Consider the following 27,431-nt stretch of genomic DNA (forward strand, 5'->3'; position numbering starts at 1 on the left):
TCTGAGCCACAAGTTTAGAACAGTTGTGTTTAATCTATTCAGAGGCTATTCCTCAGTAATGCACCCTGTCGTGGTGAGACTTCTAAGCAACTGYGTGCATGTTTTCTGGTGTGTTTTTTGATTTAGATAATATGGATTTGTATGTTTTAACMCTGGCACAGGGTAACTAGTTTTCATCTGTGCTGTGGCAGTGAGCAAGAGAAAAGAACTGCAGGAGGCCTGACTCGGCACACTGACAACAAAATTGATTTCTCTACCTCATGATCTTGATAAACTACAAATTATTACAGTACTTTACAGGAGATACAAATCTGTTCATCAGGTAATGGTAAGTCCATATAAAATTAAGTCTAATAGGTAAGATAGATATGGATATCATACTAAGCTAAAACTGAAAAGTACAGTTTTAGGCAGATTTTCTAGAGAAGTTTGTAAGACTTTAAAACTGATATTTGAAGATAATAGTATTTATTTGTAAGTGCTTATGTTCATCTTCTATAGTATTTTGCTTACAGCAGTGCTCTGTTTCTTGCCTGAAGCAAATGATTCAGCTTGTTGTAGTCAAACATAAAAATGCCTGTGTGCATGCTTCTCAGTCTCACACAAATACTTTCCCAATGTAGCTGAATCATCCTAAAGCAATGTATGGCTCTATCTTTGGATTTCTATTTGTCCTACATTATTGGTACTAAAATACATGTAACCCCAAAGCAATAATAGGTTGAGAAGTGTTTGTTTTACTCTGTCTTCTTTTCACAGTTGTTCTGAGTGTTCTTTGGTTTGGATTTCTATTTGTCATGCATTATCAGCCACTAAAGTACGCACTTCCCTGAAGCAATAATATGCCAAGAAGTGTCTGGTCTGCTGCATTTCACTTTCACTTTGCTCCGTGTGTTCTGTGCTCTGGAAATTTTTCTTGTTACAGGGTCTGTAGCCATCGGTTTTGTAAGTCACAGTAAACTTTGCCAGTGCATTTACCAGACAGGGTTGCCCATTCTACTACTTCCCATCTGCTTGTGTGCTGTAGAAGCAATCGTAGCAAGAACACTATTGCAAGAAAAAAGAGATTTCATGCTGATACAAAGAGCTACAGACACAAAGCCTCAAACTCATCTTGCCATAACATCAAGTTTTTCATATAATGCACAAGCACGAGCCTGAATTACAGTCTTCTGTTAAAGTAAGTTAAATACATGCATGTGGTTGTTTTACTTTGCCACTCACTGGAAATACTGCAGTGAGGATGCTGAGGCATTGAAACAGATTGCCCAGAGAAATTGTGGGTGCACCCTGGAAGGGGCTCTGGGTAACTTGGTCTAGGGGATGGTGTCCCTGCCTGTCCTGTGGCAGGGTGGTTGCAACTAGATAATCTTTAAGGTCTTTTCCAACCCAAACCATTCTATGATTCTATGAATAAGAAAGTGTTTGTTGTACTGTTGAAAGACTTGACCTGCACAGTGAGTCCMTAAGTGTCTGATGCAGTCTTYTGCTTRGTAAACMTAAGACCAAACTGTAACTCTTGGGTTTTTMACTTTCTGGCAGTTGGGTTAATTCTACTTGACTGGAAGTGCAAGATGTGTATTGAATAGATGATACAGATATTTACAAATTGTCACATACTTGTCATTGAGGAGAAAAGGTTTGCCAAACATCTAGCCACCTCTAAAAAGCATTCTGYGATGTATCTCGGTGGAGTAATACAGACTTAACTTCCAGAATGGAATCTGACGTACTGTATCACTGAGCATGCTTATTCTTCAGTTTCTCCCAGAAGCCTATTGTGTGCCTTACAAGTAATTGGCATGAGAGTTATTAAAGGATTGCCACTAATTGCTTTTGGTACATTATACGTGAGTTTCCTGATGTGGAATATTGAAACACTACTCAAAGTGTCTRTATGTATTAGCAATTAAAAAGTCCTTTAGACCAGGAAAGGACAACAGTATAAACTCAGAATGAGAGGTGAATATGAATACAAACTTGGCAGTATTTGAAAGGTAGATCTCAAGATGATGAGCAGCAGACATTTAAAGTGCTGAAAGCACACACTGCATTGGAATCGTAGTCTATGGGGAGTTTTTTAGCTGTTATATTATTGCAGTAAGCTACAAGTATTAAGGAAGAGGATTCTGTTACTAAGGATGTTRTCTTTGGTGGCAGGAACAGTAGCTACAGGGGAGGCTTCCTCCCAACCTCATTAACAAAAAGGCTGTCATCAACATGTGTGTTTTTACAATGGATTGTAAAATTTTATGGGGAAAATACTGAAATACTTCTTATTGTRTGCAAGTATAAATAATACTAACTGGGCAGGTTGGAGTGGGTAGTGACTAATTCAGAGATCCAATTACTTATGAGCTGTTTTGTGCTTCACTGCTGGTTCCTCATGCTTTATTACAGGCTATCGCAGCTGGTTCCTTTTGTACTCACAGTTACTTTATTAGTGCTCAGTTTAATGATTCYTCCCCAGTGGGTAATTAATTCTGCCTTCTGATGTTGCTCTCCTGAAGTATTGTCACCTTTTGTTTTGGAAAATAAGAAAGAAGAAGTAGACCAAAAATKTTATTTTAAAATGTAAATAAAGTAATTTTTACCTTTGAGTGAAAATTCAATTATATGTAGCTATGTCTTACCATAATTGATGTTTCAATTAAATCTTGCTTTATTAAAACTTAATTAAAAGATCAGGTGAAATGTGATATAGGGAAAATCAAGATGGGAGACAGTAATTACTGGATAGAGTTTCTTTGGAAAGAGTCCTAAGAGGATTCAGAGATCCTTCCCTACTCTGGTCTTAGAGTTTTCAGTTATCCTCAAATATGAAAATTTCTTCATAAATTTTTCTCTGTGAAAGTGGAGTAATGCTGCAGTCACAGAACTTGCAAAGTTTGTTTTTCAGAGAGATCCTGGATTTGGTAATTTTTCTGTGTGGTAGCTTGTGCATGAATCTTTYCATTTAGAGCTTGAATCTAACATGAGATGTCTTGTTACTTTGAAGGAGAATGTGGCTTCATTTTTAGCTGTAAACCTTTCAGTTTTAAAGATGGAATCCACTTCTACGTGGGAGCAGGTATGAAGGAGTTAAATAAAATTTACTGCTATTCAGTAGCTGTGCTCCAAGTACAAAAAAGCTGGGTCACTTAGAGGCTGGCAGATAGCAAACTGAACCAGTGGTGTATTTCATTGCCCTGCTTGTTATCTGACAGCTTACACTGATTTATTGYAACTTGGGTAGTACAAGTCACTGGAAAAGCAGATTTTATCTTACAGATACTCGTCGTATCTTTGTTAATTGTAATGGGGCTGTCAGATATGATTTTCTTCTAAATTGCTATAGCTAATTTTTCTTAAAATTTCTCGTTTTCACTATTTTCTCACTGGATAGAGGCAACACAGGAGACTGATGGATAGGCGAATCAGTGCAGTGCCCTGAGTCGCAGAAAGGCACTTTAGATACCCATCTTTATTTCCTCTTAATCTTTAGGTTATCTAGAGTTACCAAAGTCTTGTATCACTTAATGAGATTTACCAAGAACAGCACGGTGTTTGCCCAGCTTTCTCTGTAGGCTGACCTGGAGCKCTGCCTTAATCGTCCCCTGCCAATGTGCCTGGGGAATGAAAACAGGGCAGGAAAGAGCTGCTCTGCAGGAGAACCTCAGGAGCTGTGCTCAATGCTCTGAACACAGAGATCTAACTCTGTGCAGGGGAGACATTGAAGTAAAGCAACTCTGTTTCCAGAATTACATCTCTTGTTTGAAAGATGACTCTCCATTACAATGCATCTAGACAACTGCAAGTTGTCAAAAACTGAAAGTCATGAGAGCAGCATTTCCCAGARAGCTCTTTGGCAGTCCATTTCCCTGAGAAAATGTGGTAGTAATTTCTTCCCACCTTCAGCATCTATCCACTCCTGAGGCTTCCTCAGCTTTTTGTCCTTTAGATGTTGATAATGGAGTAGTTGATCTGTTCCTTTTTTTCCTTTTAGCACTTGACACTACTGTCTTACATTTTTCCCCTCAAGTGCAGCAGCCTCATTCTTCACTTATAGCATCTTTTTTTTTTTTTTTTTTTTTTTTTTTTTTTTTTTTTTTTTTTTTTTTTTTTGCCAGTGTAAGCCACTGGTAGAAGTAAATACACATCAAAAGAGTTTTAAGTAACCTTGTATGCCGTGAGAGCTTAAGTGTTAAAGCATGAGTGCGGCAATTGTGATAGTGGAGGAGAGCAGTCTCAAGTCATTTCTATGTGTAAACCTGTGTGACATGAAGAAATTCAGAATTGGCTTTTCCCACTACTAAGGACACTCTAATGCAAGATCCTTGTCTTGATAAGTAAAACCCCCACTGAGTCTTAACCACTTTTTTTGAGAGCTCTTTAGCTGAGATTCCTCCATATAATGTTCTGCTACAATTGCATTGCACTGGCACTGAGCAGCTGTTATTGAATTGGCAGCAGGGAAACTCCAGACCATGAGGAGAAGGATTCGTGGAAGCCAGACATTTAAGCTGAGCTGCTTCTCATAAAGCAAAGTAATGAGCAGCATGGGTAGACTTAATCCACGTGCACTGAGAACAGCCTTACTCTTCCTAGCATGCAAAACAGAAGGTATCTTGAGGAAGAAGTACTATACCACCCCCAACCCTCCAGTACTGCATATACTTCCCATATGGTCGAAAAGATGTTTTGTTATCTCTACATGGGTCAATTACGTTTGTAGACACAAGCTTTGTTGTATATGAATCCGCTAGTGTRGAAAGAAACTGAGCAATTGCTGTGATTCTTGTATTTTCATTATAACTGTAGTTATAGTTACATTACTGTCATGAGTGCTACTTGCATTATAAAGATATAATTGAAACTTAGTTTTTAAAATCAAGCCTTAGGCTGTAAAAGCCTTGCAAAGCTTCTGTTTATTTTTTAGAGCAATAGTTATGAAACCATATAACTGGTACCTGCCTTCCTACAAATCATGCTGTTTTCTGCACACATGGATAAATAAATGTAGCAATTCATATAAAAATATAGTTCTCTCTGTTGATATTTGCAACRTACTTAGCCATGGCAGGTACAAAATTACTGGGAATATACATTAGACAGACAGTATTTTTGAATGGCTCTGCAGAATAGGGAATTAATTTATTCAATATTACTTCTCTCTAAAATTTAGGGTTTTTTTYCTCTAAAATACAGAGTTTGCAATGAGACTGGTCTTTCTAATTTTTATTTTTCTTTTAATTAATTGCAAATGGTAGATAAGAAAATGCATTCTTCTGCTCATCTTTTGAAGCTTCATGTTTGGAGACAGTTGCTAGACTTATAACTCTGAAACCTAAAGCAATTTACAGAAAATTTAACCAGTTTCACTGTTTTAATAACTRCACTTGTAGAAAGAGGCTTGTAGAAAGTGCAAAACAATGCAGGTCTTAGTTGAAGAGTGTARCTAAAGCTTTCAGGTGTAACTTGAAGGCATGTTTTTGGCTGAGCTGTAGTTTAGCTTCTAAAGCTTGTTCATGCTTGTATAAATACCACTTCTCTTAGAATTCTTTCAAGTTGAGTAAAGCGTCACTGTAGTAGAACTAGGGAAAAATGGTATATAAGCAAAAGTGTAAAGTTAAAAAGGAACATTCAGTTTCTGTATAGCTTTCAAACCAATTACCGCTGGCCTCTGAAAATAAAATTTCGCTGCAGAGAAARTATGTGCTAATCCTTGAAGCATTCAACCATTGTTCTGGGACTTTTTGATGTGAGATTGATTTTTGTCAACCATATCAAGACTGTGTTCRTAATGCTGACTTTCTGGCATATATGAATGGCTATGCAGATGAGCCCTGAGGAGTCTTTCTGGGCCATTATAAAACTGTACATCCCTGCTGGGAATTGCAGTTTGTGTGGCTTTCTGTCAGCAGAAAGAGCTGGATTGCCACCCCCAGCCTCTCAGTTATTGCTTGTGGTGATCTGGGCCTCAGCACAAGTCCATGCCAGCCACCAGATCAAAAGCCTCAAATGGCACAGCTGAGATGTAGATACACATCCTGATCCCCTGCCTTCTGGACAGGGAGTAGCCACTGGAAGGGGAAGCAACTCCTTAACTGTGGCTGGGGCTGAGGACCTCACCACCTTCAACTGCCAGCTCTTCCCAGGTGTGAGAACACATACATTGCTGGTGCTAAAGAATGTCTGCAGGAAAGAACTGCTTATCTCAATTACTATTTATTTAAACTGAAACCACTCTTAAAGGAGATCGAGTAGTGCTTGACTTAGGTGTTTATACAAGCTGTCATAAAGAAAAGTACTATGTTGTATTAGTGATTTTCAAACGAAAATTAAAAAAAAAAAGCTCTTATTTTCTGAAGTGGGAAGTTTTTGCAATGTGGTAAAAATAAGTGTTGAGTGGTATAAACAACTAGGCTGCTTTACTCTTTCACAATGAAAGGTTTGCATCTTGCAAGTTACAGWTTTTTGCAAATAGTTCTTGATCAAAATGAATTCAGAAACAGAACAAATTAGAACTTTTTATTAGTTGCTTTTGGTAGCTTTACTCACTTTTAGGGTTGATTGCTACTCTGGTATGACTATGATGATTGAGAAATGCATTTCTTTACCATTTCTGGTATCTTTCTGAAATGGAATCTACAGCAATGAGCTACAGGCAGGGGTTCCCAGTAGGGCATTCTCAGTGAGATACTCAGGTTCTCTGGCAGCTGAGTGGGGTCTGGCTGAGTGTTTTACAGCCTGGATTAATAGGAACATGTGGTACCTATAAAGAAAAATGGAATATGGGTAACTAATGCTGGACTGCTGGGAAGTGTAAACTGAGGTCTGTAGTGCTAGGTGTGGTCATGGGCTTGCACAGGTGCAAAGACCTTTGGTTCACATTTTCTGGATAATTATCTTGATTATTTTTCCTCTGGTTAATTAAATCCCACTCTCTCTTTCTGAGTTAGTCACTCAAGATAAATTTCCTCCTAACATGTTCTTTTTGATTACTGTAACCTTGAATAATCTCAAAGTAATCTTGGACAGAAAAAAAAAATTGTTTAAGAGTAGTCTGTTCCCAAAGTGAGCTGTTCTATAGATAGTATTAATGTTGAGTCTGAGTAGTAACGTTGAGTAGGACCCCACAGCTGAAGTTGTTCTAACACTTAGAATCATAGAATATCCTGAGTATCTTTTAAATTACTGCCCGTGTGTTATTAAAGATTACTGCATTTTTTTTTGTAACTGCTATACTGTTTTAAAAAACAGAGTAAACTAAGCTTTATCTTAATAAACTTTCAAACTCGAGCCTGTAGGTGGTTCTTGTCTGTCTTCCCTTAAGTGTCATGTCTCACTTTTTCCCATTTCATAACCCCCAGTTTCCAGATTGAAAATATTCATTGACTTGAAGAATTTCAGTGTAGGAAAATCAGAACTGTGATTAGTAGTCCCTCCTTGATTATGCTCTGCTGAATATTCACATGTCTTTACTATAATGTGTGATTGATTACCCATGGCTGTTTTTCTGAGATGTTGTTCTGGAGAGCCAGAGAAAGGCCTTAACACTTTAATTATGCAGGAATTTTATTATTCATTGTCATCTTAATTGTTTTATGAGCTGGATTTACTTTTGTGTCTTTTGAACAAGGGAGAGCTTGAAACTTGAAATGACTCTTGTGTAAGGCCAATGCTGTCTTTGGGCCATTGCATTTAGTGCATGATAGTTGTGGTTGTTTCTACAGGACACAATTTGAAGTTTTCTTAAGGGAAGAAGGATTTTTATGGTTTTGATGTATACTGATGAAACACAATAGTGAAAAATCCTGCTCGTGTTCAACAGAAAGAATTATTCATCCAGGCTAATTAAGATATGGCTGCTCTATAAATCTGAGACAATATCATCTAGTGAGTACCTTCATTTGTGTTTCTTCAGATTGCTCTGGTCCTTGACTCCTTCACAGTTGGATGCCACATATTAACATAGGTTTCTTGTTATAATTACAGTATTGGCCACACTGATTTGGGCTAGTGGCTTGATAAGGACATAAAGGTCTGGAATTAGTCTAATGGATGTTCAACAATACAGGTTTTTTAGCTATGATGGACCAGCTCTCTACAATTCAATAAATTAGTGTTAAAATACCCATCTTAAATGAAGGTTGCTGACGTTGGACCCCCATGCTAGAAGAGAGACATCTAAGTGTGTCYGTTACTGTGATTTATACTCTCATGGTTTTAGTGCTGGTGGTTTGCCCCACTGCCCTTGTGCATTTCAGAGCTCTGCTGTAGCCAAGTATAGTTGTGCCACTGAATGTCCAAGAAATGGACTTCTGCTMATCTGATGTAGGGGAGATACTAAATGGGAAAGTGTGCTCCCAATCATCCTTGGAATAACTTTAAGTAACCTTGGAATAACTTGAAGTTTTATAACTTTAAATTATAAACTTCTGATAATGCCTTTACTAGGTATGTGCAGTCATTAGGAAGCCTCGCTATTAGAAGGGACTTGAGCTTTTCCTGGTATTTACCCTGAAATACAAGCTGTGCAATGAATATTTTAGCTTTATCTGCTAGGGAAAGGGTTAGTGTACTAGAACAGCATTCAAATGTGCTGCATTCTCAAGTGTTTCCTATTAGCATGTTTAATAAGGCACTCTGCTATCCCCTTAGGTTGACTATCATTACTGAAAGCTGAAGTGTTAACTGTAATAGCACAAAAGGACCCCATGAGGCTATAAAAAGGCTGAATTTCTGTTTAGATTGAGCAGTATAATTGTACTGTATAGAGGAGCTGTCTGTAGGCTAGGAGGTAACCGATTGTTGATAGCTCCCGTGTGTTTGTGAAAGGTAATTGTCCTTTAAAATGAGTATCCTTTTCTATTAAAGTGTATCCCCTTYGTAATGGATGATGACCTTTTCTCCACAAACTATTTAAATCAATTCTTCTTTGATGTAAAAATGATACAGTTACTGTGAAACTTTTCAGTTCTTTCAGAAAGTTAACCAGCATGTTGCCCCTGTCCTCTTGAGTATTACTGCTTAGATGTGAGCAATGTTCTGTAATTATCACTTGGCAAGAAAGATGATTTTGTCAAACTAAAGCTAAAACTTGAAAGTAAAATTTTGTGGGAACAGAACTGAAAGAAAATACTTGGTGAAAGTTTCTTTGTCTATATGATCTGACATACTTCTGGGGTCACTCATATTTCCAAGGCGCTAAATGTAGACTGCATGTCCAATATCCAAGATGTAGGAAGTTTACTAGATTTCCTGCAAAGTTGCTGGGAGAAAACTTTAGCTCAGCTTAGGTTGGCAGGTTTCCTCTTGTCACCTTAGGAATTTTCTGTTTACTTATACTCCACTCACACCCCCTAAAAAGCTCACCTTGACTTTATATTCAAACTTTCTTGTAGCATAGCAACCTCTGCTAGTATTTAATTCCTGATTATCTTTGCCATAAACTTACTTTTTCATCAATTTGCCTCCATAAGTCCTCTGTCTGTGGAATCACTTGCTGCTTGGAATCCTAACAAGTAACACAAACCATTATGGGATGTTTCTTAATTAAGTGAATTTTAAAGTTGGTAGCATTAAAGTTTAACAATTTAATGAAAACTTGCTCTTGCAAGTTCATTCTAAGATATCTGAAATATTTTACCTCAGTGCTGCTTTGTATGTTAGTGAAGGATAATCTGAAAGGAAATGTTTTAGTTTCTGCMTGTTCATTTGGTGCTCCTAACACACAAATTTCTGTAATGAGCTGCTTATGTTCTTTGTTATTAATAGAGGTTAATGGCTGAGTTGCTGTACTCTGGAACAGGATCAGAGATTTCTTTGTACTTTTTAAAAGATTATTTTACATCCTAATTTCAGTTTCCAGCTGGGCAGTCTGAAGTCCCATGGCGGTTCAGATCACTCCATTGTCATAACTAGCTCTTCCTATGGGCTGGTAGTCTTTTGATTTCATTGTGAACTGTTTAAGAGAGATAAGTGGTTCAAACCCCTTAAGAGGCAGGTGGAGATCCTTCTAGCTTGTTATATTACCTGGTTTGCTTGGTTTTCATTCCAAGGGTCAGCACAAGCTGGACAGGATACAAAGAGACACCAGCTCCTGGATGTGCCTCCTTAGCACTTCTAATTAACCATCAGTCCTCTTCATTACTAAGCATGAAAGACTAATTGAGTTGCAGCAGCAACAACAAAAGTTTGCCAGGAATCCTTTCCTATGTTTTTGCTGCTCCTGACACTGGTTATTGGCTGATGCCAGTGAAAAGACTGACACTTACATTCCTACTACCTTAGAGCTTTTTTATTGCACTAGGAGTAAAAGTGCATCTCATTCAATATCCTGTCTCCAGCTTTTGTTGCTCATCTGTTGTTTTTATGATGTGCCTTTCCTCTTGTCTGCAGGAGACATGACAGGAGCTGTAGTGAAAGTCCTGATTTGAACAGGATGCATTTATATTTGTCTGATCTTGCAAAAAGAAGTCTTTAAAATTGTTCCATCTCCTTAGCATTTGTGCTCAAATATGTTTTATAAACAGTGACTTGGTTTCCTTTTTTAGTCCTTGTGTTTTCTGCCATAATCTCATTTCTTAAAATRTAATTATAATTCTAATTATCATAGGAGATCTCCTTCATTGACCTTTTTATTTCTGTTGTCAYGTTTGTTGACTTCATTTCTGAAATTTTTAATCAATTCTTTATGGTGCTTACCTGTTCATACTGAAAATACCTTTCTGGATGATAAAGTGATTTTAAGATGTCTTTTCACACCTCTGTTCTATTGATTGTCTTAAAATTGAGCTGTGTACAGACTTGTCTCTGCTTTCTAATTGTAAGACTGCAGATTATAGTTGGAGCCCTAGTAATTAGTCTCTCAAGTGATTTTAGGAGTGAAAACCACTTAATATGATGATTTCAGCCCATTGTGTCATCTGATGCTTCCTGTATAATAATTAGATGCATCTTCTGGTCGAAATGTAAGGAACCTTCGGTTATATTTTTTCTAAGCTATATCCTTTAATGAGGACAGAAAGTTCATGCCTTGGTTACTCAAGCAGATAAAGACTGGACTTGGCTGCTCTCTTTTCTCCTATTTTGTATCATAGCTGTGGTGCACAATGTAGAGCTTCAGCCTTCTCTGACAGATTTCCAGTTAATTGTTTTCATTTTCTTTTTCTCATGTCTTGTCACTTATCAGCTCTATTAGTTAGGTAGTAATATACTTGCCTGCAGCAAGAATCATTTATTTGGTGTGAGCAGTATAACAGTGAGAGCGTATTAGAAAATGTCATCTAAGTGTAAATGAAAACATTCTCAAATGAAAGATTAAGGAAAGATTCCATTGCAGCTATATTTGTTTTGYTAGGAAAGCTGTTCTTACTTTTCAAGTTTCATTAATATCTAGCTATTAAAATAATTACATAACAAATACTGGTTGTGTATTTTAGAGATTTTTATACTTGACTAATACTTAATGCCTTGCTTTTGACTGTGCCTTTTCAGAAGAACTTACTCTCCTAATGTGTCTTAAATGGAAATTAGAGAAGGAAAGTCTGGAGAATGTCGATGTATTCTAAGGCAACTAAAAGCAAATGAGTAATGTAAATAACACTAGAGAATCTAAAATAAGATTTCTTTAAAGTTATATCATTTATTCCCTTATTTTGATTTATTTCAGAATAGCCATTTTTGTTCCTGGTGTTTTTTGAGGAAGAACTTTGCTTTTGTGTGTGAATGCTTGCTGCAGGACAGTCAGATAAACAGCAGAGGTTTTCCTAATTGCCTCCTCCTGTTCTGTGACCTCCTGCCTCTCTTTTGGATTCAGAATAGCAAAGCATATATTTTGATATTGACATGATAATWGAAAATACGTAGCCAATGTGTCTTCTGAATTGAAATTTTTGTTTGAATGTTTTGAACCTCTAGGTTTTGGGACACACAGTAAAGGAAGTAAGGTCTGAATAGAAATCCAGAAAGGCTGTTTCAGACAGCAGCATTGGGAGCACATTTCTGAGGGTGAGAAAGCTGGCATGGAAGTTACAAAATTACAGTAATTTTGGTTGGCAATTGACATATTGAGATGGTCATGGCCTGCTCCAGCTGCCCCTGCTTGAACAGCAGTTAGACTMCATAATCTTCAAATGTTTCTGGCAATCTAAACAATTCTGTGTGATTTTTAACTAATACTCTAAATCCTTAGGCTTCCTTAAGAAATCTTGTGCTATTTATTGCAGGTTTGATAATAAATAATTTCAACTATTGTGTTAATGCCAGGTGGATGGTTAGTATCACTGGCTGGCCTGTGACAGGACCGTTGAAGTGTGCAAAATTCCTTTTCTCTGTTTATTCCTGTAGTCATTAACTTGTGAAAAGAATGCAGCAGGAAYAATAGATCTGTTGTCATGATGCCTCTTGTTCTAGACTTTTTATGAACACATTACTTTTGTACTACCCCTATGTAATGCAACAGGTTTTAGTTTTACCTGTARGAGGCAAGTGTCATAGCTGGGGCTACCAGTGGTTCTAGCAGTATCTCAGGGCTGATGGTGTGCACTGAACATCAGTGAGAGTCTGCCCGATGGTGTGGCTTTGCTTTTTGGGTGCCTGAGAAGCTTTTTTAGCTGGCATGTTTTGAACAAGATTCCTCTACAGGTCCTGTGCAAAATCAGTCTTCATTAAGAGATGAAGGGGGCTAGAGCGTAGCTTTTTTACAGCGCATGTATTGGTTTTAGTTGTGCACATCTTTCTAACTGCTTTCTGGTAAAAATCACGTACAGATGTGGCCATCTTTACTTCTCAAATTATCTTCAGTACATGATTATGTATGTCAAAGATACATCTTAACATACACTCCCAAGAAGCCTATGGGAGGATGGCCACACCGCAKAGGGGCAATGACCATGGGCATGAGAAATGCCTAAGACAGTGGGTGGCTGGGGGAGCAGGAATGCCCAGCCTGCCTGGGCCAGGGCTGTCACAGCTGTAGAGCCCTTCCCTTCTGCTCCAGTGGCAGCCTCTGCCTCGTGTGGGTCCTCTGTGGTTTTTGTTTGCAGCAAATGGGCACACTCTGGTGCTTTCCCATAAAGGATTTTCTCTTCTATGTGTGCTGTCTCCATAATTTTAATTGTCATTACTTCAAATACTGATGTGAAAGATGGGAGAGAAATACCCCTGATGGTAGGCTGGATTTGAAAATTCGCTTCTCTGTCAAACACACCCAGGACTCTTTGAATGCTTCTTGCCATGGTGTATTCTGGTTGGCTTTGAAAATTGRTTGAATACATTTTTAATGCCTTATTTTCTTCCCCTGACATTTTTATGTGTTTTTTATTTTTTTATTCTGGGCTGGTTGCTCAGTCAATAGAAAGAGGAGATGTTGGCATGTCCTGGGAGGCTCTGCTGGGAACTGGGTTATCATGCTGAGAAGCTGCTGTGAGTGTTTACCTATCRCAACAAAGGATCTTCTCATGCCGTTTTATTATTAAACAATTTATATTCTTCTCTCAAGCTTTTGGAGGCTCCCAGCAGTCCTGTCAGGCTAACCTTGTTGCTAAAGATGATTTTGTGCTTTTAGTTTGGTGAGTCAGCCAGGCAGTGGGGTGCTGGCTGAAGTGTGTGCCATCCCATGACGAAGCCCTTCTGCTGTGGCACAAGGCAGGAACTGTAGCTGTTCTTCAGGAGTTGTTCATGGTTTTAGGTGATCCCATTTCTTGCTGGGGCTGTGGCACTGGCCTGTGCTGCTGTGGAGCTGTCTGTATGGACCTGGTGGAGCTGCCCCAGGCTGGAAGATGTGATGTTTCTGATGGTGCTTGGCTGTGCTCACTGTGCTCAAGTTGTACCTCAGCTGACTTCAGTCAAAATGGGTCTTTGGGCACCTGCTGCCAGTATACTTCCAGTTTTAACTACAAAGAAATTGCTGCTGCTTGTTAGTGTTGATTCTTGTAAAGAAATAGGGATTTGRATCACCAAAGCATATGCTGCACCCAGGTGTGCTCTTTATGTTGAACTCTGTTTTAACAGTTTGTGTGTGCTCCCCATTGACATTTCTGTCTTTTGCACAAATGACTCATCATAACATAGTTAATAGGAAATACTACCAGTGTTAAGACATAACAAAAATCAGCTGTGGTTTAGAGTTAGTCCTTGTTTCCTTATGGTGGTAGAGATTTTAGCATTGAATCATAGAATAGCTTGGTTTGGAAGGAGCCTTAAAGATAGCTGGTTCCAGTSCCSTTACATRRGCAGGGATGCCTCTCTCTAGATCASGYTGCTCAGRGCCCARCCAACCTGTCCTTGAAAGAGCACATGGAATACTTTTAAACTAAGTCAAGAAAGTTTGTTCTGTAACAATAATGAAATTTCACAATAGTAATAATGATGATAACAATGATGCTTGGCCTTGGTTTTGGTTTTGGCAGTGGAAACCATGCTAAAGTTCTATTTGAACAGTTTGTGAACATCTGATGTTTTCAGTTAGTCACTTTGGCTTATGTCTTCAGTTAGTTACTTTTGCTTACTGGGTTCATAGCATCTCTTTCATGAAAAACTATAGATATATCTATCCTTTTATTTAATCTCAGTGTACATGCAATGTGAATTGAAGAAAGTTATTCTTTGTATCATTAAATTAGACCTAGAAATTCCTATACAGCTGCTAGCAACCATTTGCTGTGTGTATACTTCTAGAGTTTGCTAGTTGCTTTTTCTTTCTTTTCATCATTTGGAACTCAGAAATCAAATTTGTCCAGCATGTTCCATTTAATTGCAGATTTTGACTGGAATAGTTAATTTTTAAAAAATGAAGTCCTGAGTTGAAATCCAAAATATAGCCCATACTGGCTGCCATGAGGAATATTAACTTTACCCCAGCTGAAACCAGCACAGTCTCCACCACTTTTTCCATTAAGATGCAGTGCATTCTTATTACCCATGAATCCCCTTCCGATTTGATATAATACACAGATACCATTTCTGCAGTCTATGGACCACCCCTGTGAAGTGTCTGCAAAGTGTCCATARGTGTCCATTGAGTTCATTTAGTCCATGAGTTTTGGCTCCATTTATTAGGGTGGTCACTCAGGGCAGGAGAGGTGGTGTTTTCTGTGGAGTTTCTGGGCACCAAAGCCAGCTCAGGTCAGGTCACTGCTTGTCATATCCAGCCTTGGTCAGCAACTCAGCCCCTTGCAGTCGCTTGCTCACTCCCTGCTTGTAGGGTTGGGGGACAGAATTGGAAGAGTAAAACTTGTGGGCTGAGATAAAGGCAGTTTAGTAGGTATAGCAAAAGTCACACACATAAGCAAAGCAAAACAAGGAATTAATTCACCACTTCCCACGGGCAGGCAGGTGTTCAGCCATTTGCAGGAGAGCAGGGCTCCTTCATGTGTCACAGCTAGAGGGGAAGACAAATTCCATCACTCGGAATGTCCTCCCTTTCCTCCTTCTCCCCCCAGCTCTATATGCTGTGCATGATGTCCTGTAGTCTGGAACATACCTTGGGGTCAGCTGGGGTCAGCTGTCCTGGCTGTGTCCCCTCACAAGTACTTGTGTACCCACAGCCTCCTCGTGGGTGGGRTGAGAGGCACAACAGGCCTTGACTCTGTGTAAGCAATAAAGAAAASATCCCTGAATCATTAACACTTTCCAGCACAAATCTAAAAYACAGCTCTATACTAGCTACTATGAAGAAAATTGTCTCAGCCAAACCCAGCACCAAATAGTATTTTATGATGAAAAAGCGTTGTTGTATCTCTTTCAGTTTTATAACTGTAACCGAATTTATTCTTGTAGGTGTAGCATCTATGACTGTGCCAGTGTACATCGCAGAAGTGGCTCCACCGCACTTACGAGGCAGATTAGTCACCATCAACACTCTCTTCATCACTGGAGGGCAGTTTTTCGCAAGTGTTGTCGATGGAATCTTCAGCTACCTCGCGAAGGATGGATGGAGGTTTGTGTGCCTTCCTTGCAAGCTGGCATAGTCATGATTTAGTTGACTGCTATTGTAATTCTTGTTGGTAATACAGAATTTACATAGAAAGTGGTCAAAGTGTATACTAAAATGGAACTTCAGTTAATTAATTCAATCTTGCCAAACTAGATCCATACTGCTTTCACTAAAGCTTAATATTCACAGTATGCATAGGGTTTTTGACTTTACTAAACTTTAAAGTGGAAGAGCAATAAATATGCATCACAAGCTTGAATGATTATCATGATGCTTATGAAGGTAACTTGCCTTTTGCATTTAGAATAATTACCTGCTGATTTTTCAAAAGGCAAATTTCCAGTAAGTAATCTGCAGTATGTGCAAAGTAGAGTGAATTTCAAATATTCTTGATCTGAGCAGTAATAATCTGATCAGAATTGAAGGATATTGTAGCATAAATTTATAGTGAAAAATTATGCTATAGAATAATAAAAACCTRTTTTCTGGGCAGCATAAACCCAGTTCTTTCAGCCTCTTTTGTGTGACATGCTCCAGTTGTTCCAACCTGGAACATGGATCATGCTTTAGTGAYCCATTTTCCAGGTTTGCAGTTTTCTATTCGTAGTCCCAGTCTTCCAAGTGCAGCATGGTGTGTTGGGCACTGAAGAGCAATTGTTTCTGCAGCCTACTGGCATATGCTGGGTGACTTTTGCTACRGCAGTAATGCTGTGTTTTGTGCATGTGCCAAGTACTGCTCTGCTGGATTGAGTGGAGTAAAGTGAAGTCAGACTTTCTGTGAAGAAACAGGCTATCACCTCAGTGAGGTGTTCAGGTATTCTCAGCTGCAGTGCTGGAGCTGTTAATTGGGAATTAACTGTCCTCAGCTAGTTGAGTAAGGAAGATGGTCTGTMACCTGGAAAGAGTGGCCAGCAAATGTGTGGAGAGAAATCACAAATGTTTGCTCCAGAGTCATTACATATGAGAAGAATGTTACAGCAATTAATGTATCTCTTGCTGACAAATGGCTAAGCACTGGAGTGCTGTACAAAACAATAAGGAACCTTCCTTTTTMTTGGCTCTGCTTGTTCTTGGAAATGGTGGATATTAAATTAAAAATAAACCAAAGAAAACAAATATTTAACCTGACCCTTATGTCAGGTTAGCTTTATAAACCCTGCTAATGCCATCTTAATAGTATTGCAGCAGTATGTCAGAGAAGGAGAAATGTTACAGCAGACTTATTAAATTTCATGCTGGATTTTTTCAGGTCTGCTAGACATCTGGCTTCAAACTCAAAGTCTTGTAATCTGTATAGGAAAGAACTATATTAGATTTGTGAAAGCTGGCTCACTGCATGAAATGTCTAAAATTGCCTGCTTTTACTCTAAATTGATTATATCAAAATGGCTTGCTCTGAAAATTACAACAACTCTAGAACTTGAAATGGATGTTCTCTCTCAGCTAAACATTTTCTTTCTGGCCTGCTCCTTTTACACAACTTCGACCAGAATTTTGTAGATTGGAAACTAACTTTAGTGAGGGAGCACGGTCTGTACATTTCTTTCTTATCTTGCCTGTGACAAACAATCCAATAGAGTCCAGCTGGTAGCTTTAACAGTSTGAATCAAGCTTTCAGGAGCCTTGATTGATTTTGCTTCCTAAGAYGATTGCAGGCACCCAACTGCTTAGTTCTGGAGGCTCTGCTGCATTTAAGTGATGGAAGGGCTTTGGAGGAGCAGAAATTTAAGTGAGAGGAGTCTGAAGGACTAAACYTCTTAGATGCATTAAAACATACTTTTACATGCACTGTGACAGGATACAGCAGTCGTTTTTAATCTCTATGAGTTTGCTTTATTCGTCGTTTGAAATAGAAAAGGCTTTCTAAGTACCACTTCAGGGAAGATATCGAATCTACAATTTCGTGAGCTTCAGTGGTCTATGTGTTTTGTGTATAGSTACCAAAATGTTTGTGGAGAAGGAAAAGCATAGGAAGAAATGAGGGCATTAATGAATGAGAGCATTAGTGAATGAGGAATGAGAACATTARTGAATTAGTGACACTGTTAGATACGTTGGCCAAAGACTACTTAACTGATAAGTCTTCCACAAACTTTGTGGTTTGAATTTATTTTTGTTCATATGCTTTTCTTTTATAACTATGATGAGATGTATAATTTTTAAAGTGTTACCAAAAAAAAACCCCACCAAAACAAGAGAGCTGCTTTCTGAGCTCTTTGTAGAGCAAGATTTGCAGGTATGCCCTTTGGAAATTTTGGCCAGTTTTAAGAACTTGAGGGCTCAGCTTGAGAGTAGGAAAACTGSTCTGCATGCACATTGTCCTGGGATGATCATCCTCTTTGCACTGCTTTTTGGGAATTCTTTTTATCATTCTTCAGTTTTTTGCCTGTTGTACTGCCCATGTTTTTCTTCATGAAATCCACAAATGCCTCTAAGAAAGTATTTTTCCATTTTTATTCAAAATGCTTTTGGACTTGACAAATACACTTGATTCATTGCCTTTACAGAAGGTTTTCAGTAATRGTTGTGCTCTCCTTCCTACTCAATTAGCAATCTAATTTCGTAGCATGCTTTATAAAAAAAATCCAGGTGAGAGACTGCTGAATCACCTGTGAAACATGCGTCTTAGAGTGTGGAGAGAATAGCTAGAGGAGAGATTAGGAAAACTCCTTAATCTCCTGATTGATGTCAAGGTGTGAATCTGTTTATGAGTACAGGCTACCTCAGTGTTCAGAGGGACTGGTTTCTGGAGGGGTTATAATGATTATATCCGCTGATGTAAAACCCATGATAACTGCAATAATGTACAGGTGACACCAGCAATTTTTAAAGTCTTTAATGAAAGTGAAAAGAATTTTGGTGAAGTGTAAATGAGAAAAGGTCAGATTTAAAAAGCAGAACAGAGTCATACATTGTTCTGCAATTCTTTTAATCCTTRTATTGTTTTATTGAAGAAATATAAAAAATGTGATGTGTGTAGACCCCAGCGTCACCCATGAAAATTGGTGGTGTCCTTGTCTTCCACAGCCTTTTCCTCCACTTTGGATAGAGCAAATAATGGAATCCCTGGGTGTTGTCAAAGGTGTCAGTACTGATCCTTGRAAGTATAGCTGTGCTTTTACCAGTGGCAATTCTCTGTTGAGTAGAGAACTAGCCTTAATGCTGTAAATAGTAACCTCTGGGCATCTAAAATGCAGTTTTGATTTAAAACYTAACACTGCATCTGGCTGAGGATTTACAAGCAGACTCTCTAAATGATCTGGTGTAAATTGATGTGCTGGTGAAATGAACTTTTTTTAGTGTTTCTGCTTCAAAATTAAAACTGGTGCATGTGCCTGTGTATGAGTACTACTGACCAAATTATGCATTTTTACCTGGCTGAGTCTTTTTTGTTTCTTTGTTTTCAATATGCCAGTGAAAATATTAGCAGGATTTCAATCTCATTTTTGACATCAACAGTACTCATTTTTCCTCCGTGCATTTGCTTTCTTTTTCTGTTGATCATTGTCACTGAAGTGTTTATCAGTTTCCAAAATAGTAGAATATTTCAGGATTTTTATTTAATCTAATTTAATGTTCTCAGGACCAGTGGCAATAGAGTCAGCAGTGGCAGAATAATCAACATGTCCTTGAGATTTCCTGGAAATGAAGGAAAGGGTCATGTTTTCTAGAATACCTGCAGAATATGATTCTTGCCACCTTAACTTACAGTGAGAAAGAATATGAGGACAGGAAGATTTGATCTGTAATGCAGTTTGAATAGCTGTAACTGAGCCTTCTCATGGCATGTTTTTGTTGGCAAATATTAGATATTTATCTATTTGCCTATTGATTTCCAGGTACATGCTGGGTCTGTCGGCTGTACCAGCAGTTATACAGTTTCTTGGATTCCTCTTTCTTCCTGAAAGTCCCCGCTGGCTMATTCAGAAAGGCCAAACTCAGAGAGCACGGAGAATTCTGTCTCAAATGCGTGGCAACCAGGCAATTGATGAGGAGTACGACAGTATCAAAAACAACATTGAAGAAGAAGAAAAGGAAGTTGGAGCAGGTATGCTGAGTATTTATTGCCCACTCTGCCTATCAATGAGGAGATAAAAATAAGAACAAATGTTGAAGTTGTAGCCTGTGGGAACTTGTTGCTTTCCTTTTTCTTGTCTGTTTTGCTCCTTGAAGAATTTAATGTACTGGTAGCTTCAAAACCAAAGGTATTTCAATGATCCTGCACTTTTAAATTTTGTTCTGATTTTTAAAGTGAAGGAAAAGTAAAGTGTGTAGGATTCTAAGTTTACACCACCTACGCTTATACAAGAATTGATTTCAGAAGATTGATCAGTTTATGAATACACATCTACAAGGGTGTAAATAAATAAAACAAAGATTGGTTTCTTTCATCTGTGGAAAAGGCCAAATAGACACCAGGGAGGTCAAAAGGCATTGTACATGCCTCAATTATCCAGAGGCCCCTTTCCAGCCAACTGTATTCTACAAGAAGCCTTTGGAAAGATGTACAAAACTAGGCCTGTAGTACAGAGATTCTTTTTCTGTGAAAGCAAYTTCTGAAAGACCTTTTGATCTGCTCTCAAGAGAGCAAAGCACCTAAATAAAATCCTTTTTTCACTCTTTTGAATCTTTATGCCATATTTGCTCAAAACTTTGTGTTCATGTGTGTACTTATAAAACAAGATTACCATTTGATTGACTTTTTGTACTCTGCATATTTTTTCTTTGCTCTCTGCTGGAAGTGTTAACATGGGAATTTCAAATTAGGCTCTTAAGCAAAAGTTATCATTGATAGGAAAATACTGTAACTTCTCAGAGCTGGTGGAAAGAAAAATGGATGTTACTTTACATCCATATTGAAATTCAACATTTTATAATACCTATGCTCACTGCCTCATTGAGTTTGCCTTTGAGCCTTACCATAAATAATTATGTATGTAAGTTGTRTAGGGTTCTAAGTTTATACCACCTATACTTACGTGAGAATTGATTTCAGAAAATKGATCAGTTTAAGAATACACATCTCCAAGAGTGGCTTTCCCTTTCCTGTCTTTTCCTTTCTCGARAAAGGACAGATGTTGTTTTTCATTGACTGATACACCATCATCTTTGCCAGTTCCTTAGGGCATCCCTTTCTTGGTGAAACTAAGGCGGTGTTTGACTCCTTCTCTGCAAGGCAGTTATACRATGTAGCCATAACATATTCTCCAGTCCCACACAAAAAAACTGTAATGCATTTTGTAAATGTTTCATCAACTGTTCTCATCATGGAAGAATGAATCATAGGGAAACTTCATCTGTATTGTTTAAGCTACTTTAAAGTTTGGTTTTATGTGCGTCATAAAATTAGAGAACTTAATTGCATTTTCACATGGTCAACAAGCAGCTTCTGTCTTCAAAATGACAAAAATTCCTTCAGCAGCAAACTTCTGCTTCAGCAGTCTTTTGTACAGTTTTGGGATACTTGTTATGTGAATGATTCACATTTCTGTATCCTTTGCAATGCATTCAATCAAATCRCTGCTACTGATACTGCTTATCAGCCTACATTTTAGTATTTTGAGATTGGTATCAGGAAAATAATGTATCTTCTTGACAAATACTCAAATGACATTTGTTGTGGCAGTCATGGACACTGCTTGTGCGTGCTCTGTTCTGTACTCGCAGTGTGACTTCTGGTGCTGTGACCTTGCATTTTGAGAAGTGGAGGAGAGGGCATGGCATTCTGCAGTAACAATGCAAGATAAGGCAAATCTTGGTCAAGTCCAGCTAGTCATCATCTGTTAACATCAGCTCTCAGATGCTGTGGTGCAAAAACAAGTTGTCGATAGGAAAATCGGAACGAGGAAGATTTTAGAAAAAGAGTGTTCCACAAGAGTTGTGCAAAGAGTTGTTTATAGGTGCAAAGTGACCTTCCTCTTCAAATATGCTGTGGATCTCTCAGATTCCTCAGTGCTTGGCTTAGGTTCTGAATCCTCATGGATGAGRAAGGGGAGAAAATGGTCAGAAGGGATTTGCAGTTGAGAGAAGGATCAGAGAYGTTGCTGAGAGAGCGTTCTGGCACAACTCTTCCTAACAAAATAAGTCTGACTCACACTGCTGCTGAATTATTGTTTTTAGTACAGTTAAGGCAGAGGTTCTGTACTTCACCTTAGTTAAAAATAGGCAATTCAGGTAAGCACTATCACAGGGGCTTAATCACAGAATTATAGAATCATGAATCATGAAATAGTTAGGGCGGGAAAGGACCTTAAAGATCATCTAATTCCAATCCCTCTGCCAAGGGCAGGAAACCTTCTGCTATACCATGTTACTCAGAGCCTCATGCAGCCTCCTCTTGAACACCTTCAGGGATATGGAATCCAAAACCTCTGGCAATCTGATCCACTTCCTCACCACCCTCACAGTGAAGAATTTCTTCTTAATATCTAATCTAAATGTACACTCTTTCATCTTAAGGCCATTCTCCCCATCCAGTCCCTACATGCCCTTGTAAAAAGACCCTCTCCAGCCTTYCTGCAAGTCCCTCTTCTGYATTGGAAGGCTGCTCTTAGAGGTCTCTGAAGCCTTCTCTACTCCAGCCTGAACCGTCTCAACTCTCTTAGTCTGTGTTTGTAGGAGAGGTGCACCAGTTGTGTGATCACCTTCGTGGCCCTTCTTTGGATTCATTCCGTGTCCACATCTTTTTTGTGTTGGGCACCCCCGAGCTGGATGCAGTACTGCAGGAAGGGTCCCACGAGAGCAGAGTGAGAGAATCAYCTYCCTTGACCTGCTGATCACATCTCTTTGATGCWGCCTGAGTTATGGTTGGCTTTCTGGGCTGCCAGCACACACTGTTGGTTCATGTTCAGCATTTTGTCCACCAGCACTCACAAGTGCTTCTCCCCAGGACCGCTTTCAATCCATCCTCTGCCCTGTTTTTAGTGCTTGAGATTGCTGTGACCCTGCTGCAGCACATTGCACTTGACCTTGTTGAACTTCATGAGGTTCTCACACACAGCTCTCAAGCCTGTCAGGATCCCTCTGGATGATATCCCGTCCCTCCAGGGTGTCAGCTGCACCACACAGCGTGGTGTTGTCARCAAATCTGCTGAGGATGCACCCAATCCCAYTGTCCATGTTGCTGACAAAGGTGTCACCATACTCATCCCTGAGGATTGTCACTTTGTCACTTCTCTCCCCTTGGACATTGAGCTGTTGACCATAAGTTTTTGAGTGTGACCATCCAGCCCATTTKTTTATCCACTGAGTGGTCCATCCAGAAAATCCATGTGTCTCCAGTTTTGGTCAAGGATGTCATGCAGGACAATGTCAAATGCTTTACACAAGTCCAGGTGGATGATATCTGTTGCTCCTTCCCCTATCTATCACTGCTGTAACCCCATCATAGAAGGYCACCAAATTTGGCAGGCCATGGGTATAGATGAAGTAGCTTGTGTTCCTAAGCAAATTAAAGTGTGGGGTTTGTAATGTTCTAGAACAAGCAGTTGGGAGTGACTTTAATGTGGTGGTTTGTGCATAAAAATAAAGCTGTCTAGCACACCTTTTGTGGAAGTTTTACAGGCTGCCAGAATAGTACTCATTTCTGACGGGAAAGAAATCATTGTAGCATCAATGGAGATATTTTAAATAGATTGTTAATTTTCCATATGCCTGACAGTACTACAACAGTCAATGCAAATTGGAGAAAAGTATCAGTTTGTACTGTCTTTCTGGGTGAAAAGTATCTGCAAACTGTTTGGCTTTCCCTCAGACTCCTCTGGGTAGCTGTACTCAGCTGTGATGTGCCAGGATGCATCGATGGTATTTCACACAAAATCAGAAGTGATGTTTTGGTACTAACTTAGTATCTTGATGGAAAGAATGTCATTTGCATTAAGACTAGACATTTATTTTTGTGTAGATGAAGGATGTGTAACTGTGAATCATAATTAGGAGAGCAGTGTAACCTCCCCCAGCCCTATTTATCCTACATTTCTCTAACGTGTGAATTAGGATTGAGATTCTTGACCTTATCTGCTATGCATGTGGACCTTTGCCTGTTATTATCTGTTGTTATCCATGTACATGTGTCAGCTTGTGATCATGAAGATGTCTTCTTTGCACATGYTGTGCCTACTAATTTTGCTGTGTAAAATTACTGGGGCTCAGTGGTGCATGGAACCATGTTGCTTCTGTGAAATTCAGTAAGGCATTTATAAAATTGATCATTGCAATGTAATATTGTTTACCTTCCATTATATGTCTGTACCAGAGTGTTATGTAAGGGGCACTGCTTCTAGATGATACATTTTCCTGTGTTTTTATTGTTTTAATGCATCTTTTGGTGACAGCAAGAAAGATGCCACTCTTTCAGTCTTGTAGGCTTGACTCACTTAAATTTTTTTGCTATATTTCCTATTGGATCAGTGACTCAGTCTCCTTTTTTATGTTTTGTATTTCCCTGTTGGAGATAAATGTGTTATGACATAAAGGTTAAACCACCTCATTGCTGTTAGGTTTCAGACTGTAATTTTATCTGTTTAACTGAGAGTTAAAATATAACATTATCAGGCAGGAGATCTGGACTTCTGAGTTTCCTGGTTCCAATGTATTTCTATTTCTTGCAACTTTTCTTCTTAAGTAGTTTTTTAACTGGTTAGAATTGCTGGTTATGGCTTTGGCTGGAACCATTTGATATGTGTCTTTCTAGTGAGATACTTAGAAGCTTGCAGTGTTTTCATTCTTAATCATAATTCTCCCCTTGCTTCTGGGAGTCCTTTTTATCCCAAGGCCATTGCCTGACATGCTTGATGTTGAAAAAGATAGTCATGCTTATTATTATTGGGCATCAGCTGGAATCTGATTTAATGAAATGTGGTAATACTGTGATGCTCTGTGCAGATCTCTGAATAATTCCACTTCCAGAGACTAAAATCCTTATTTGAGGTTACTTCTTTTATGATAATCAGTGGCCTTTGTTACCTGTAACCGTGAAAATTAGATGGAAGACTTTGGGCAAAAGGAAACAAGGGAGTTGTGTTAAGGGTTTGTTGAAGAAGTCCCCATATCCAATATGGGTGYTAGCCAGTTCAGCCTGAAATTCTTGCAAATCAAATGCTGGGCTCAGTTCAAAGGGGGCTTTGCCTTTAGGTTTTGTGGGACACTTGGCTGATGCGAGAGGTACCTAAAAGGAATGTCTTGGTTTCATTCTTGTACTTTAACCATTTTATATATRGAAGTATTACTTTGTCTGTTCCCTTAAGAACAAAAATTCCTTCTGTGTGTGTCTCCATTGGAATTTGTTTTGAGTTGAACCCATTACAAAAAAAGCACTCCTTGATAATTAAAATTTCTACAATGCAAGCAATTAAAACATGGAGTCATTTGATCTTGAGAAAGTATATAAACTATACTTAGTGTACAATCAGATAACAAGAAAAAACCTTCTACAGAACTTGGCAAGGTGTATTGTAAGTATGTTTTACTGTATGAAACAATTAATAGAGCGAGATAAGATTTTTGGTTCTCTTTTGTCTTTAAAGTCTTTTAAAAGGCTTGCAAATGTGACCASTGAGACATATAATTTAGAAAAAACATTATTGTTTTTTGCCTTGTAGAGAAATATGACTACTGTATTTTAAAAATAATAGGTTGTTTCTGGTATCYTACAGCTCTGCTTATACTTTAAGAATCCTGCTGTTCGCTTGTTTACCTGGCAGGGTGTTTCAAGTTGGCCTTGCTTCAGTGGCTTATAACCAAAACCAATCCCTTAATCTTTCACCTCAGGTTTCAATGTACTGACATAAAGTTGAATGTTTGTCTGGAAATGATGATAAATGGCCAATCTAAAGATCACAGACCAGCCCTGTGTTTTGGTGTAAACTCTGCTTTGCCTGAATTCCWGACAGGTTTTTTGTATGGTAGACCTAAAGGACAGAAAAAAAAAAAAACTTGGTGAAACTACCTCTAGGAATAGGGAAGCACAGAAAGGCAGGACACTTGGGTTTAGTTTGTTTCTTTGCCTCACTTTGGATCCACCATGAAATTTTTGAAGTACACTTAGCTTTTATTGACATAATTAATAAGCATTTTATTAGTYTATGGCTTTTGAAACCTACAGAAAATTCAGGCTACAAATCTGGAAAATAAAATTAAAAATACTTCATCTCTCATCAGCTCAACAATAGTTTTGAGCATAATGAATTTGCTTTAAGCCAAATATTATTCACAAAATGAACCAAAATTTTCTGATGTTTGTATCGTTCAGAACTGCTGCTCCTCWGAGGCTGATCGTGGGACTGCCTGTCTAGAAACAGTATTGAAATACATCACTGAACATTCACCTGCTCCCCATGCTTTGTTTGGGAACAGGTATCTATTTTGTGAAAAGATAGGTTTCAGAGTGAAAAAATCTTTCAAGGATAGGACTATTGATTAACATCCTCTGGTTAGAGAAGGTGGTTCTTCTAAACAGAAAAGTGTCTAAAGAAGAGGCTGTCAATAGGGATAGTGTTTTTTGTTCCAGTCATGTCAAGGGAATAGGAATTTATAACTTGTGCTACAAAAACAAACAAATCCCTGTGCTTCCTTCTCTTGCCCCCTGCACAATTTTAACTGGAATAGTTTCTTTTTCTTTCTTAATACAAGCAGCCAAAATTAGACATTTTTGGCTGGCTCTCAGATGTTATAATTATCTCTGTTTCATGTTTATTTTCTGTTAGGGATAGCTACAGGAATTCAAATTTATAGAAAGTATCTATTTCTTTTAATACAAAACATACTTGTTTTTGGATATAAACAAGTTATTCCAACTGACTTGACCTAGACAAGTAGCTAAAAGTTAATGGCTTCGGGCCCCAGTTTCTGTGTCTTCTCAGAGCTCAGTTCATGCTGGAAAGTGATAAGCTAGATACATTTCTTGGATTTTCTAGAAGTAGTGCTTAGCTGTGTAACTTGGCCTCCTATTAAGAGTCTTCTATATAATAGTATAAAGTTCAAACAAAATTTGTTACATTTGCATTAGTTCCTTCTCTGTCTGGGGAAACCCCCAAAATAGTGTGGTGTGTGATGAGATTTTGGAAAAGCTGGACAGAAGATTCCTGCAAAAGTGAACTTGAAGGRTTTGGGGGAAATATTTCTGGTCAAATAAAAAGAAAAATGGATGTGTATAACATGAGTAACAGCAAAAGAAGCAGCAAAAAARGAAAATTAGGAGAAAGGAGGGTAAAAACAGCCAAAAAAAGACCTGGAGGAAATGGGTTTCACCTTTTTGCCCGATTGGGAGGCAAACCTATTTTCAACAGGTTGAAAATGACTTTTTTCTTGCTCAGTACAGAAAAGAGAGAGAAGATGAGAGGCTGAGGACACCTGTTTGTTGTCTGTAACATACATGGCGTGGCGTGTTACATGGGAGGGAGCCTGAGGAAGGAAGCTGGGCCCGAGGGAGGGGAACCTGAATCAGTGAAAGCTGATGGTAGGATTTCAATGTTGGGATAGGAAGGAAGGAGCAGAATACTTCTGCTTAAAG

At 38.5% G+C, this 27,431-nt stretch overlaps 1 protein-coding gene across 2 annotated transcripts in view; it reads left to right on the forward strand.

Annotated features, from left to right (window-relative positions):
• SLC2A13 (solute carrier family 2 member 13) overlaps positions 1-27,431 on the forward strand; it is a 142,785-nt gene that overhangs the window by 12,296 nt on the left and 103,058 nt on the right. For both annotated transcript variants that reach the window (XM_057370047.1, XM_057370046.1), the window contains exons 2-3: positions 15,766-15,925; positions 19,762-19,970. In XM_057370047.1, coding sequence (XP_057226030.1) covers positions 15,766-15,925; positions 19,762-19,970 — 369 coding nt within the window. The remainder of the gene's footprint in view (positions 1-15,765; positions 15,926-19,761; positions 19,971-27,431) is intronic.

This window comes from Malurus melanocephalus, unplaced genomic scaffold (assembly GCF_030028575.1).
Source record: "Malurus melanocephalus ecotype Western Australia unplaced genomic scaffold, MMel_1.1 scaffold_118, whole genome shotgun sequence".
Lineage (NCBI taxonomy): Eukaryota > Metazoa > Chordata > Aves > Passeriformes > Maluridae > Malurus > Malurus melanocephalus.